This window comes from Dasypus novemcinctus, chromosome 4, assembly GCF_030445035.2.
Source record: "Dasypus novemcinctus isolate mDasNov1 chromosome 4, mDasNov1.1.hap2, whole genome shotgun sequence".
Classification (NCBI taxonomy): Eukaryota; Metazoa; Chordata; class Mammalia; order Cingulata; family Dasypodidae; genus Dasypus; species Dasypus novemcinctus.
In genome coordinates this window covers 45,873,096-45,889,125 of record NC_080676.1, presented here as the reverse complement: position 1 = coordinate 45,889,125, position 16,030 = coordinate 45,873,096, and the positions used below count along the sequence as shown (strand labels likewise).

Below are 16,030 nucleotides of genomic sequence, written 5' to 3'. Positions count from 1 at the left end.
GTTTTTATTCAATAATTTTTAATAAAAATTACTGTTGTCTGTACAGGTACATGAATCGTTTTGCTTTATGTGTTACTTATATACATACTAAACTGTCTTTATGTTACAGCCTGCACAAAAAAGTCATAAGAATTTACATACAATTTTCATCTATCTCAAGAAAGCGTTTCAATTAACAATACCTATTTGAAAAGGGTTTTTAGCTTCCTGAAAAAAAGCCTGTGGTTGGAGTGTTTATTAAGGGGTGGAAAAGCCAAATATATTCATGCATTCTAATGCAGAGTCAAACTTAAAGTGAGGATTTAATACTTTAAGTTAATAGACTGTTAAATGAAAAAAACCATCTGCTGCCCCTACACCATAATAGCTGAGTGAAAGCAAGCTTGTCAGCTAGAGCAAAGTTAAGGTCAATGCTTCAAGCAAAACAACCAGAAAAAGCCTTGGCCCTTTTCACATGCTGCCTGTCAAAATAAGCTTAGGGACAAGAAGGACAATCTCCTGTTAAAAGTGATTTTGATAACTTACAAACATCATTTATAGATCCACCCCCAGCTGGACTTTATTCTTATCACCATTATAGGTATTACTTGGTTACTTTGAAATTGCCTCTTTTATGCATGCAAGAAACATTTACTGAAATGCCTACTATATGCCAGCCCGGGGAAGAGATAATAAACTATCACAGCCCATATGTTAGGGGACCCTGTTAGACACAGGACACCACCAGAGCTTGTGGCCCTACGTGGTAAAACAGAGCAACGATTACCTTTCATTTTCTTTTGGTTTTCCTTATGAATTCAAAGCGCATTGCCTGTTATCCTTGGACTATAATTATTTTAACCATTACTCTGTACACATAACATAAATAGGTTTCATTCCCTATCTCATATCCAAGACAAGTGAATGAAGTAATCAAAACATCATGTTTAAGTTAATGCTTGCTGAATAGGAAGAAGCAAAAAAATAAAAAACCAGTACAAATTGTCCCTGACTCAACTGTGGCTTTCCATGTACCACTATTTGCTTTAATCTTTTCTTGGTAAATGTAGAAAACACATGGTCATATAAAGAATGTTAATTCCTATCTACTGAGATGGCTCTGTAGTACTGTGACCTGTTTCCAACAACTGTTTACATCAAGAAAAATATTCTGATGTATATATATATAGGATTTTGCATTATTATATCAAGAGTCAGTATTTATATGACTAAATATATTAATGAATAGCAGATTCAAAACAGCAAATCTGCCAATAAAATCATTGTTACCAAACGGATTCTCTTATATTTTATATCTTGGCAATGCCTGACAGGCACAGATATTAAGCAAATATTGCTGCTTTTTCAATGTGTAACAACTTTGAGAAGCAGAACATTTTTCCAAGAATGGGTGGAAAAGGATGGTACACAGAGTAAAAGACTTAAAATACAACGATGAACATGCGGTGAATGTACGGCTGAGAAATGAATTATTGTTAAGTGTCAAATGATAGGCTGTAAAATTTCCTAACATCTCATCTTTTAATCATTTTTATATGGCTATGGAACAGGACAAATGTTACTGGTGTTGAAGATGACTAAATCTACTGGGGAAAATCCCCTGTTCTCTATTTGAACCAGTATCCTAAAACTAAAAATATCTTTTGGGAAAGATGAAACTATTACACATGTGAAGTTGTTTACTATGAGGATATATTGTAAAATAGAGACTGTCAAATGAAAGGAAACCTTAGTGTCTTTGTTCTTATTTAAGAGGAATTGTAGAAATTTTGATGCCTTCTTCATCTACTGATATACTAATGTACATCATATTTAAAATAAAGTTTTGCAAAATGGGTTTAAAGCAATTCTTTTTTATCTGTTACTTCATATTAACAAAGTACAGTGAAACTGATCAATCTTTTGATTTTTTAACACATTTTTTGGGTAAATATTATTTATTATTATGAGTAACATGAGCAACTTAGCAAAAACTCTGAAATAAATTATTTTCTACTTGTGCTTTGTATCCGGAGCCTCAAAAGATGAATTAAGAGGAATCAACAAATTATACCAATGATTTGGAAGACAGGTGGCATTATCTTCAACTGTGAGTTTGATATAACACATGTTCTTCCCATTTAGAGTGCTGGTAAGGCATGGCACCTTAGCTTTCCTAATGGAATTAACAGTGCACCCGGATTTTGCATAAACAGTAGTTACATTTCAGGAAATATTGGAACCTAGAGAGTATGTGAGCTCTTCACAGCAAGTGACAGATAATGGGTGACTTTGGAAGAATTAAGGGGCAATAAGAGGTGTGGAAAATGACTACAATCAAAGTCTTTAATTACAGGCACGCTTGCACTGGATTATGACATGCTCTACACAAGTCTCTGTACTCAAGTACCATCCATGGACCAGCAGCATCGGCATCACCTGGGAGGAGGTTAGGACTGGAGCCTCGTGGACCTCACCCCAGACTTCTGCATTTTAACAGAATCTTCTAGGTAATCCTTAGGCACATTAAAGTGTGACAAGCAATTACATAGAACTTCTGATTTACAGGCCTTGAGGATTTATTGGTCACCTCCCTTATCCTTCCATTATAAAAAAAAGGGGAGAAGACATAGTCTAAAGTATACTGCTATTTCTCCTCTGTAGCAAAACCATCACTACTTCTGTTTTCAATTATATATAGACTTTGACATTTGACATTACTGCCAGTATCAAATACAAGACAGACTTTTGCTTGAGAACTGAATATCTGAGATAAATAACACTACTTACAAAATAAAATGTAAGCTAGGCCTTATGTATCCTAAATAGTTATGTAGCATGTACATGCTAGGCAGTTTCAACCACTGATTTTAGAAAAATACAGCTCTCTGATTACCGACTCATTCCTGCCAAGGAGCGGAGGCACACAGCCAGTCTAACTCTTTCAAGTCACACGTGAGCCAGGTACACTGGTTCTTACCTGTTTATACTCAGAGTCTCTTCCAACCAATACCTGCAGAATGTAGTTGACAGGATCACCTTTCATTGGTGGTACCGTCTCCCATAAAATTTCACATGAATTTCCTTCTAATTGAGTCACTCGAGGTGCTGAAATATAAAGCACACATATAAGCTCAAAATGCAAAGCATGGTATTAACAATATCTCAAGAGTCTTGAGTGAGAATCCAAAGACAGAGAGAGAGACAGCCTGTCCTGAGAGGGAAGTTACTATTGCCAGCCACCCTGAGAACCAGCACGGTGCCCTTTAGGCACAGAGAAGATGCTGCCGGACCTGTAAGCCACTGATGAAAAGTCCTTTGCTCATTATCCTATTAATAACCATCCTGGATCACATTTTATTTAATTTTTTTTTTATGGCTAGTGAGCACTGCCTGTGATTTAGGCTCTGTGTTAGGTACTTTGGGGGATGCAAAAATCAGTAAAATTGACCCTGATTTCAAGAAATGTAAAGTCTTGCTGTGAGAATGGGACTGTAAAGCATGAGAAAAGCACAGAAAGAAACATAATGTCAGGCAGATTAAAAGGAGAGGTTCCAACAAAATATTAGGGATTTCCAGGAGAGGGGAAAGAGCAATTCTGAGGAACAAGTGACTTTGATCTAAGCCCCAGAAAATGGGCAACACTGAAAGCGCTTTTAAAATTAAGACATCTATATGTAATTATTTTTTACCTACTGGACTCATCATTCTGGTTTAAAGCTAAGTTATATTAATCTTTAATAAAACACGTAAATCTCTTCTCATATCTCCTCATAGTTTATGCTTTATAGTTCAATTTAATATTTGGTACTTTTCTATTTTGTAACTAGAATACATAACTCCTCTCTAAACTGCATCATGCTATTGTTCCCAATTACATAAAATTAATTCTACAGAAGTAGTTATTTCAACTTGTAATACTGTAGTTTTCTTAAAAGAAAAGGAAACAAAACCAAACCAATTTGTGTTGGAATTACTTGGCTAAAACCTCAAGCAACTTATGGAAAAAATAAATAAAGAATCTTACAAACTAGATGGTACTCCAACTACTCCAAGACATAATTTCCTGAAAATAAAAGAGGAAGGAGTCATGTGCCCGGGTAAGTGTCCTTGAGGAAGACAAGTGCTATCAATTTTCTACAAAATGAATCCCCACTGAGTCATTTGGTAAAAGTAACTGGTAAATGTGGCAAATCTTCCTTGTTACCAGCAAACCAAGTAACCATAGTGTATTCAGGAATCTTTTCTGTGACAGCTGAAAAAGAGAGCATTTACTGCCAAAATGACCCAGCAAGCTGAGGCCTTGCATGTATACATACTTTTACACAGCTTCTTAGTCACATAAAGAAGCAATGGCCAAAGAGTCTTTGGAGCTGAGAGGCAAGGAAGCAGGGGGCAGGCATTTACCATAAACTAGCTCTGGAAGGTACTATGGGAACCCTTCTAGCATCCGAGTCAGACCTGACCCAGGTCCTGGCGGCCTATCAGCCTTCTTTCATCGACTCTGCTGCTCTGGTGGTAGCTAACATAGCTCCCCATGTGGAAGCAGAGAGTCATTGACCTTGCTTTGGGGCTAAGCACATTTAGGGTTTTTTTCCTATGGGTTGTGCTTATTCTCTACCCAAATAACACAGCAAACTCTCATTTTTAATCACCTAAAGCCTGGTTCAGGTGGACTGTTTGTCTGTCAGCCTCAGGGTCATTTTGAGCAGCATCTGGATTAGCCACTAGTACTGCGCATCCACTTAAAGACACGCAACAGGGACCTAAGACACACGGCATTTGGAAGAGCAGGTCTAAAGCTGGGTGGGATGGGCTTAGCAAGCTTCTGCCCCTGCTGCTGTTGGCCCTGCCATGTAGTCTGCTGAATACAGACAGGGACTATGTGATTGAAAATGGGCGACAAGGCTCAGCAGGTCTGGTGGAGGAAGGATCTAGGCAGGTGGCTTTTGTTCACTTCCACTGAAGGATAAAGATTTCAGAACATAGAGGTCTTAGGCCTTCTGCACTCCCTGAATGCATGAAGGGGGTGGAGTAGTAAACTAGTCATGCATAAGCCACAAGACAAATGCTCTTGGAGACAAGACCCAACTGCTGCTACACCTCAAGGCACCAAAGTTATCCAAAGATGAATGCCAATCTTTGTTCCTCTTGAATGTCTCTGGAAAAGAAGATTATCACACTTTCCTTGGCAAACTTTCTTACATGCTATCACACCTTTATTTCTAACCCAAAGCTTGGTCACTCATGTCTGTTTCTTTGTCCACTGGTCTCCTGGGGAGATGAGAATGCCTGACAATAAAATTATTAGTAATAATCATTTCTACATACTTGAGAAAAATCATGACCCACAGGCATTCTCCTCTAAGGTCTCTCATTTTTCAGAAAACCCATTTTCCAACCTTCTATTTTGGGATGTCTTTTTGATTCTCTCGTTGATATTAGAAGATCATGTTTAAGTTCAGAATTGAGCCTCATACTCTTAACTCTCAACAATTCCCTACTCTAAAGCAAAGTACAATAGTATACATTGTCTACGAACCTTTGATGGCGGGAGGGACACTTTTGGTTGTGCTGAAAGTATAGGTTTCTGAGAAGGGCCCTTCCCCTGCACTGCTGGCTGCCTGAATTCTGAAGGTGTAGCAGGTGAATTCCATCAGTCTCTGGACCTTGTAGGTGTGGCTAGGTCCTCTGTAGATTGAAATAAACCTGGAGGAAGGAGTAGAATCCAGTATCGATCTGTACTTTCATTAATGACAAGAAATTAGGTATGATGCAAACTTGTGGAGCAGATTAGGCCAACCTAGTAAATATTTTTCACACAGTCTGAATTAATAATCAACCAAGTGCTATATTACAGTTAAATTTTAGTATCATGCCTAGCAAGTTTACATAAAATAAAAATACAAAATAAACACATATAAAGCTTGGAAATGAGATTAATTATGGTCTAGATTCTAGTAACACCAGGCGTTTATATTCTAGTAAGAAACAGAATTTTCAAATCTCCCATAATGGCCATATCTGTGTAATCTGATTGTGTTAATTTACCTCCGTCATGGGTTAGGGCAATGACATTAATGTTAACTGGGCAAGTGAGAAAGAAAAAACTTTTAATTTTAAGCCTTATTTATCTTTCCAATAGCTTAAAGCCTCTTTCCTAAATTGGTAAGAGAACATTTATCATATAGATCTTTTGAGGAAATATGTTTTTAAAAAAGTACTCAGAATCATACATCAGGTTAATAAAAATAACAGAAAAGCAGCACAGGCCTAGAGAGTTTAGTTTGGCAGCTACTGGGCCCTTCTCTCACCTGACCCAGGATTATTTTGTACTTCACTCTTAATTAATATTTCTATGACATGTAAGCACAGAGGGCATCAAGATAAACAATAAGGCCTCAACATTTCTGGGGTTTCACCGTAGGATCTTGAAAAAAAAAAAAATCAACATTTCCACAATGAAACTGGATTAGTGAACTATGTTATTTTGGAAGTAACTTCTCCAAAGTTATCGAAGATATGTGGTAGATTTGTGATCTGAATACTGCTGGTCCCAGGACACAATGAGAACCACTCTTTGTTGCTACCTAAGCTGAATGGTTCTGCCAGTTTCCAGTGCTCTGAAGCTAACTGTCTTCAGATACTAATGGAAGTTGGTGACTGACAGACAGACAATTCAAAAAGGTCTGACTCTTAGGCAGGTGTGGTCTAAGGGGTAAGCAGAATTTATGCATTCAGTTGGCAAACATTTCCTGATGTTTGCTGATTCAAAGATGAATAAGACCTAGTCCCAGTGAGCAGAGTTTTCTAAAGCTGAGCTACAGCTCTTCCATGTGCTGGGAACAGTCTTTTGGGATACACAGAGATAAAAAGATGTGGATATACAAATCAAACAACTTTTCTTACAAATCCTATCAGAGTCAATACTTATTTTAAACTATCCATGAATTTATCAGCCTTTGCATTTGAGTTCTTCAATTCCAGTCATTTTACCAATTTAATATTCCTTCTGCTTTTCTGTATAAGGAAGTGCTTATTGAGGGTTGAACATTTTTAATTTCAGGGAAAGCCAGAGTCCAACTGGAAGCCCACAAATACCATGGTAACCTCTTTAATGCTCGATACTACCAGATTAATGAAGATACCCCTTTGCCAATGCTAGAGGCAAACAGCTATTTATTAACTTTAGCCTCACCTGGGAGCAACTGCTCTTAATTACATCACAAAATGGAACTCATGGTTTAAGATGTAAAAATGTTACATCTTCATTAGAAATTTGCAATAAAGCGCAGTTTTAGAGGAGCCTGGGGAGGATATCAGGAATAGTACTGCTTCCCTACCATCCCACAGAGTAAGGAGAGTATTTCCTTTTGAAAATATGTCCCATACATATTTGTGTCCTGATTTAATTATATGTGTAGGCAGCAGCATTCACAGGCACAAAGAAATTTACTGAAGCAGACTCAACTCTAATTTAGCAGTATAATCTAAATTGAGCAAATGGCATACATATTGATTCTCAAACACATTAAAAGCTACTGTTTCTGGAATAGCTATTTGGTTCCTTTAACTTATTTTTGTGCTTATACCACAGCATTTTATTTAATCTTTTAAAAATCGCATGCCTATTTATAAAAAGCACTGTGGAAAAAGCTGAAAGAAACAAAACATGTTTAAATTTTGCCATTTGTTCATGTCCCTGAATTGTGTTACTTAGAAATACAAGAAAGGCTACGTTTGCTTCCAGGAAGAAGCCAGAGTACCTCTGAAGATTCTGAAGGAGGCATTTAAACAGACGATTTCAAGATTCAACTTTAACCACCTCTGCATTGAGTGAGGGTGGAACCAAGAAGCTGCAGTAGGCCCACTTTGTAGCTGGAGTTCCCCTTGGAATGGAAAGTGGGATCTGCTCAGCAGAAGGGAGCTGAGAAAGGGGTTGTTGATCTTTCTTTGGCCTTTTCTAGAGCAAGCATGAATCTGAGCGGTCCTTTAATTTAGCCATTGTCTACCACGGTAATAATAAATCATGATCTGCTTCTTGCTCTATGAAGGCTACAACTGCTTTGTCTGACTTCCCTTCCTTGAAAAGGCATGGGAAGAAATTCTGGGGAGAAGGAAAATTCTTATTTTGGTCTCAAAATGTGTAAGGGACTAGCCAAAATGGCAGGTAGCTTATTCCTATGTCAAGTAATTAACCAGATACTGAACCCTCAGTAAGTGGCATGGAAAAGAAGATGAAGTGCAGGACTGGATTCAGAGGGCTTGGGAGCCCTAAGTGTTGTAAGTGGTGGGTCAGAGAGGGGGAGACATTCGAAATCCTAAGAGTTCTGAGAAAAACATCCCAAACAGCCAAGTATCAACAGTGTCAATCCCACTCCAAATGACCACCTAGAGAAACAGGTGACCCTTGTCCTCTTGGGAATTGCACCCTAAAGTGGTGACACAGGCTCAAGGCCAGAAGGCAATGAGCAATGAAGCAAGATGGTTGTACCCAGAGCCTTCCAAGGACCTGCCCCCAATCAATTCACTCTGATGGGAGACCAAGGGCCACAAAGAGATGTTAAAGACAGTGAGAGCTAGTCCATATACTGGTCAAAGTTTGCTTTTCTCACTTTAAAGGTCTCTAGTACACTTAATTTTCCTTAAGGAGAATTAAGGAGAGAAGGAGAATTGTAAGAATAAGATAATGGGGCAAAAGATGAGAAAGACCTGTTACTAATACTTTTTATAACATGAAAATTGTTTATTATGGTCATTTCCAACTTCAAGTCACTTTTATGCTTTTTAACAAAGAGTCATTAAATGCATTAGTGAATGAATTCTAGTTAAACTTTACATGTGTTAATTCATAAAACAAAAGAAAATCTCTCATAAGATCTCACTCCTCAATTTTAGGTTTCTGAAAGTATGATCCTTATATGGTAACAACCAATTTGGCACTGTAAGTTTGATTAAGGGTTTTAATCTTGGGACAAACAATGGCTGTATGTTGCTTCTACCCTTCCAAAGATCTGGGAACTTGATATGCTCTCAATAAATGCCAGTTCTGGCACCAGAACTTCTCTGTAGACTATGGAGCACTGACAAGTTATTTAATCTCTTTCTGCCTCGATTTTCTCCTCTGAGTAATGGGAATACTTGTGAGATTTAAATGGATTAATAAGGGAAGCAGATGTGGCTCAACTGATAGAGCATCTGCCTACTATATTGGAGGTCCAGAATTCAAACCAGGGCCTCCTGGCCTGTGTTGGGGTGGCCCATGTGAGGTACTGCTGCACGTGCAGAGTGCCGTGCTGTGCAGGGGTGTCCCCCGTGTGGGGGAGCCCCACACACAAGGAACGTCCCCCACAAAGAGAACTGCCCTGTGCGAAAAGCTCAGCCTGCCCAGGAGTAGCACCACACACATGAAGAGCTGATGCAGCAAGATGACGCGATGAAGAGACAGATTTCTGGTGCTGCCAAGAACGCAAGCGGACACAGAACACACAAATGGACACGAGAGAGCAGAGAACGGGGGTGGGGTGGGGGGAAGGGAAGAGAAATAAAAAATAAATCTTTAAAAAAATAAATAAATGGGCCAATAAATGAGAAGTGCTTAGGATAGTCATGACATGTAATAATCACTCAATATGTGTTGGTTATAATTATTTTATAATGCCGAGAACAGGATTTTAAAAAAGAAACCCATTCCTCCTTCTGAGAGACCATCTCTGTCATTTTTGGCTAACACAGGTCATTTTCAATCCTTGGTGGGAAGAGTGAATCTTGTAGCCCATGCCCCAGCGCAGGCCTGCCTGGGTTATGGGGATTTCCTCAGCCAGGCGTTATACCTTCTCTCATGCACTGTGTCCTTTCAGTGAAATGTAAGTAAGAATACCTTTCTCATATCACTGTGGTAGGGATTAACTTTGCACATGAAAAGCCCCAGCCCTAATACAAAGTAGGCACAAATAAATGCCTGTTGGTCCTAAATTTCTTTCTGGTAGGTGATACATAAAATATACACATTAACAGTGACTTCTGTTTCCCGTTGTTCCCCAAATAACAAGGAGGCAAGACTGACCAAAACATAATAAAAAGCACATAAGACAATAAAGAAAAGATACAGTACCTCTTTCACCCCAATTCTACAATTATTTCCCATCATTCCAAGATAGAGGAGAAGAAAGGATACTTTTTGTTCAGAGCCAATGATGTATGGCCAGTTGTGTGGTGGCCTCTCTAGAAGCTTCTGTAGGTTATATCCCTGTGGCTAGAACAGCTCTGGCAGAGATGAAAAATATTCCTCAAATATTTGTTTTACAAAAACCAAATTATTTTTTTCTCTTGCCTAAACCTTTTGTAAAAAAGACCAACTTCATTTAAAAATTCATTAATAAGTAAGCCAGAGGCCTTCTGTGATGTAATTAAACACCCTAAACATCGCAACACACAATGATTAAGTGATGGAGGTTCCATGTTGGGACTCTGAGCTTAGAGCGAGGCTTTGCAACATCCAAGCAGCTTTGTGCATCTGCTCCCCCTTCTATGGGTCGGTGCTTGGACCCCACACGCTTATGCAGCACAGGCTGTGGTCCACTCTGCTTCAGTGAAGCCCTGGGGAGGGAGAGGACTGCCCTCCTTTGGGAAGGGGAGGCCGCTGGAGCATAACCAGCGGAGACTGCAAAGCCTTCCAGAGACCCTCCATACCTGGATTTCTGAGGGTGGGTTGGCGGAGACAAGGGTGCACTGTGTGGGGGGTCATACCTCCTTTGCCCTGGGCCTCTTCCCTGGTCTATGCTGCCTGATAAAGGCTGGGCTATTCACTTCCCTACTGTTGGTCAGAGGTGGTGGGATACAGGGATGTGGATGAAGACTTGGACTCTAATCTCAGCTTTGCCCTTTACTGCCAAATCACATGCCCCTGCTGAGTGCCAGTTTCTTCCATCTGCAATATGGGGACAGTATCTACCCCATGGATTTTCTTAATAGTCAAATGAGACAATGTGGGTAAAATGCTCATCACTGAGTCCAGCACATTCTAAGAACTCAATAAATGGTGTCATCCAATGTTTCTAATCTGTACTGAGAGTGCCACAGTAAACCAGTATCTAGGAAGTCACCTTTCAGACAGGGTGAGGAATCCTGAGGACTGGCTATGGCTCTCTGCTCTTGGCATGTAGGCCCCAAGCTAGTGGCACCATTATTGGCTTATGCCCCAACAGGAATAGGCCAATCTGAATTTCGGACATTCTGTTGCATCTGTTATGGCCTGTGCCAGACATTTGGTATAAAGTCAAATTTAGTAGTTAAGCAATACAAATGAAATGTTTGCTATTATTTTCATTACATGAGTATTTGCACGCTGACAAGAGCAACAAGTACATAAATGAATGTATAGCAGGTAGTATTCCATCACGGAATGTAGTATGTGCTCAAAAAAATCACTGAGCAATAATTTTAGTATCAGTTCAGGCATATGTAACCACAGGTACCCCCAGTGGTATCACGAGCTCCATAAAGGTAGCCCAGGAGCCCTGGGCTCACACTGGAAATGCCTCTGAGGGGTCTACTGAACCTTTGCTGCTTATGGCCATGTACCTTCTTGAGGCTAAAACCTGAGCCTTTAGGTCCTGTAATATTGCCTTTATGGTGCAACACTGCAGTGCTATAGGAAGAAGAGGGCCTGAGACCATGCGGTGGCAAGTTTGGGTTTTTGAGCCAGCCCCACTGCTCACCATGAACACTGAGAGCTCAAGAGGGTCTAATCACTTCAATCTTTTCTACTATGTATAAAGCAGGCAGTGTTATCAGTGCCATGAGGACTGAGGATCTACTATAAGGACCGAGTAAGGGGGCATTTGTGGAAACACCATGGGGCTTGTGATGCGCTGTGTGAGTGCTGGCACAGCACAGTGGGTGATGACATTAGCTTTGTAGTCAGCAGACTTGGGTTTGAGTTCAGCCTCTGCAGCTGGGCAAGCTGCTACCTACTCTGTCATATGGTTGTGTGAGAATTAAATGAGATAATCAGGGAGACTCTGTTACACAATGCCCTGTACTTGTCAGTGCTCGACAAATGTTAGCTGCTATTGTCAATGATACTATGCTGTTAATACCAAAGCACCAAGGTTCGTGAACAATTTATCTTTTTCAAGACGGCTGACGGATGGCAGCTCTCTCACATACATTCCCTTACATTTCTTGACTTGGAGAGAAAAGCTGCGAATGTGAATAGCATCCTTCCTACCCTGGCAAACTCAGGTTAAAAGCTGCTGCTAAAAACAGATGACGATGGTAGCAGCAGGTTATATATATATTTTGTCTACTACATGGAAATTTGGGCTTTTTTACTAAGAAAAGGGAAAAATAGAGAAGAAATGCACTTCTGTACTAAAAATATTTATCGGGAAGGGGATGCACCAACAAGGCATTGGGTCATTAGAGTTTACAGTCTAAACGAATTTTTTATGGCTCCGCCTCCAACTTGCTTCAGCTTTGACAGTAATGTATTCTCATGTTCAGTAAGCACAGGTTTGAACGTTGGTGACTTATCAATGATTTAAAAGAATATTCTCCATATCTATGAATGTAAAATGATTTTGCTTTACCTGCTTGCTCTTCAAGAGTATTCAGTGGGGCGGGATGCAGAAGTACAAGGAGCAGAAAGACCTTGGCCAGAATGAAGAGGCTGTTACCTTCACTATGAACTTGAAAAAGTGAGGTAACGCTTCAAAGGCTCACTTTCCAGAAACTCTCAGTAAAAGTTACTGTCCTAATCACCTGACAGGAATTTTTATAAGATCTGAATTAAAAAAAAAATAGCAAATTCTATAGTTCCTTAGTAAATATACACTAGGACAGGAAAAAATAAACTCTTGACATTAATAATTGTAGGGGAAAGTTACACTTTTAACCTTGGTATTTTAGGCTTTAACACTGTGAAAGATGACTTTTTCTACTGAATTGCATCCGAAAGAAGAAGTTCACACTTGATACAACTTTTAAACGGTCCTTTATTTTAAATCATTTCAGGGGGAAATGATTTCATCTTAAGATGCTCCCTTAAAAGCATTTTGTTTCAAAAGAAACATCCTTAATAAAACTTATTAAGGAAGGGTAGTCTTAACTTTGCAGTAAAAAAATAAGAGACACTTAGGTTTCTATGTTTACGACCTTGCTATCTTATAATCGCTAGGTCATTACAGGTTAACAGCAGCCCATTAACATTAACTCCTCAAAACGATCTAACCTGCTGACCTAAAATGGCCTGTTCTAATAAAGCCCTGCAAATGGCATCTTTAAAAACACATTTCACAATATCACAGATCAACAGCTGTTAATAAGCTCAGTACAGTTTTATTTACAAACAATGACATGTAACTGCTTTTTTTTTTTTTTCTTAACCTCCCTGGACTCCATGGAGTGTATGTACGCGAATTTCCTGTATCACATGTGGCATTTGTTTGGATGTTCAAAATAGGAATATATAGTATATGCCCTCACTCTGCCTAGAACATAGAGTCCTATGTCTATGTAGAAGCAGATGGAAGCAGATGGTATCAGGTGGGGTCACCGGAGACAGGGACTAAACTGATTTTGCTTACCAATTGGGTAGGAAGGTCCAAGAGCTATTTCACAAGACTCCTGAGAAAAGAGGTTAATTTCCTACTCCCATATCCCCAGCTGTGTAAGGACCTTTTTTTAGCTTGTGATTGATCAGGATGCAATATATTTTGGTTTAATGGGTTGAATTTTTACACTCCTTTTTGAATATATATGTCACTAGAGTTACTGATAGGTGGACACTCTCTACATAGAATAAAGGAATACAAAAAATGCTTATATATATATATTTTTTGGGTTTAAACTGTGCTGTAGACATTGATATATTAAAAAAGATTTATTTATATTCAAAGAAAGGATGACCAGAAGCTCTAAAGAATACTTGAGAACCTCAAAACAACCCCCTCTTCATAGATTTGTTGCCTCAAAATCTACACAACAAATTACATGTTCAAGGATCCTCATCCCAGAGCTTTCTGCTGTTTGCCTACTCTCAGTATTAGTTTCCTTTGTGTCTTTGGAATAGTTTCAAGTCCAGTGACCTTGCCTCAGTATTACTTGATTTAGAATAATGGTCAGGAAAATGCTATGCAATTCCATTCTTCTCTCTTTTTCTTTTTAATAGCTTGGAAGTAGAATTCAGTAATTTGAATTCCACTTCTGATCCCAATTAATACCTCAATTCGTTCATTTATCACCCCTCACTTCTGCCTATGCTTAGATAGTTTAGCCTGACAATGGACTAATCTAGCAATGTTCTTTATTTTATATGCTGAATTTTTATGCCACTTTTGCTAAGAAATAAAAAATGCTTTTGAAACCATTTTTTTCTCCATTAATCAGAGACTAGAGACAGGCATCCTTAGTTCCATTTTATAGAAAAACTAAGGCAAAAACAAGTTAAGGGACATGCATGTAGTCACATTGCGATGTGAACTGGGATTATAACACATACCCATAGAGAACCACAATTACCTTCTAGTGGTTGAAGAAAATTGAAGCAAAGGAAACTCTTATGGGTTCTGCTCTGAGCTGGCTGACTTATATCCATTTCATTTAATTCAACAACATACCCTGAGAAACCTAAGAAGCTTGTTTTATAATAGGCATATAACCGGGGAAGTTTATTCCTCCCCACTGCCTGTATACTCAAACCACTTTTACTAGTTTCCTGGTGTGTATTCTTCCAGGGTTTCTTTATGCAGATGATTTTCTGTCCCTTTCTAATAACCCCTCCAATTTTGCTGGCTGAAGTGAAAAGTGTCACGGGCATAAGGGCTGAGTTAATGGACAGCAAGAGGTAAATTATCTACTCTATTATACCCTTTTTTTCTCCTCCCAATTTTGTTGGAGCCTTGCTTTAAAAACACTGGCTGTCTGACTAAACCTGAACAACAGATTAACCACAAATTCATTCCTGGAATTTAAGTTCCTTCTGCCTGAGTGCTATATATAATTATCAGGGAACATGGGTCCATCGGGGTCAGGATGAGAATCACCATCAACTCAAATTCTGTTAGGGCAGCATAACATTTCAGTTCAATAACACGGACAAATGCATCTTCAATATCATTGGTACAGCATTAGAATCTTAAAAGGCATGAGTTGATGTTGTTTTTCTAATCCTGGTATTAGGTTAACACAGCATTATGAAAATGTTTACTTTGGGTATGTATTTTTTCTTGCACACACACAGGAACCAAAGACATTCAGATCTTTTGATGCTAGATTTGTTAAGGATAATACTTAATCACTCTCAGGATAAATTAATTTTTTGTTGTTTTTGAAATAAAATCTCATAATAGTTTGCTCATTGTTTCATGTTAATTTATTTCCTCAGGAGACAAGCTCCTTAGAGGTAGGTTACATATCTCACAAGACTATTACTAGGGATGAACAGTCTCATAAATATAAAGCACTACTACTTGGAGGCTGCTACATAAACATGTGGTCAATGCCTATGGACTAAGGAACTTGTGGGGCAAAAGCCTGCATACAAGGAAAAAAAATATTCTAGTTAAGGGGGAAAAACCCATTCAACACAGCAAATCCAGGTGATATGGATAAACCATGGGGGTTCTCTTACCTTAAGGCAAGGGGTTGGGGCAAAATGCCTTTTGGAGATCCCTCCTATTTACATGAAATAGATTCAAGCTTCAAAAAAATGGCTAGGTTTAAAAGTACCAGAGAAAAAAAGCCTCTACTTGGGAGAAAAACCCAGCACACTTTTCCATGCTTTGGAGACTTAATCAATGGTTTTCATCCAATCTCGGTTCTTATCACTATCTCTGGCCTAACGCTCTCCTGCATGGGGTGACAAGACTGGGATTCTTGTAGATTCACCCAACTTGTTGCCCTCTCAAGGAAGCCTTTTCTGTCCATTTAATGTTAAGACTATATTAGATGTTACTCTTCTGGCCATAGTATTAAAATACTATGGGCACAGGTCAATCATTAAGCCCTCTGCATAATTTACTTTAATGTGCCTGTTTCTTCTCCCTAC

At 38.9% G+C, this 16,030-nt stretch overlaps 1 protein-coding gene across 24 annotated transcripts in view; it reads right to left on the bottom strand.

Annotated features, from left to right (window-relative positions):
- The window catches only part of FNDC3B (fibronectin type III domain containing 3B), a 366,392-nt gene that overhangs the window by 11,424 nt on the left and 338,938 nt on the right, over positions 1 to 16,030 (bottom strand). For all 24 annotated transcript variants that reach the window (XM_058295312.2, XM_058295320.2, XM_058295311.2 and 21 more), the window contains 2 exons: positions 5,522 to 5,688; positions 2,960 to 3,087 (listed from right to left, as the gene is read on the bottom strand). In XM_058295312.2, the coding sequence (XP_058151295.1) occupies positions 2,960 to 3,087; positions 5,522 to 5,688 (295 nt within the window). The remainder of the gene's footprint in view (positions 1 to 2,959; positions 3,088 to 5,521; positions 5,689 to 16,030) is intronic.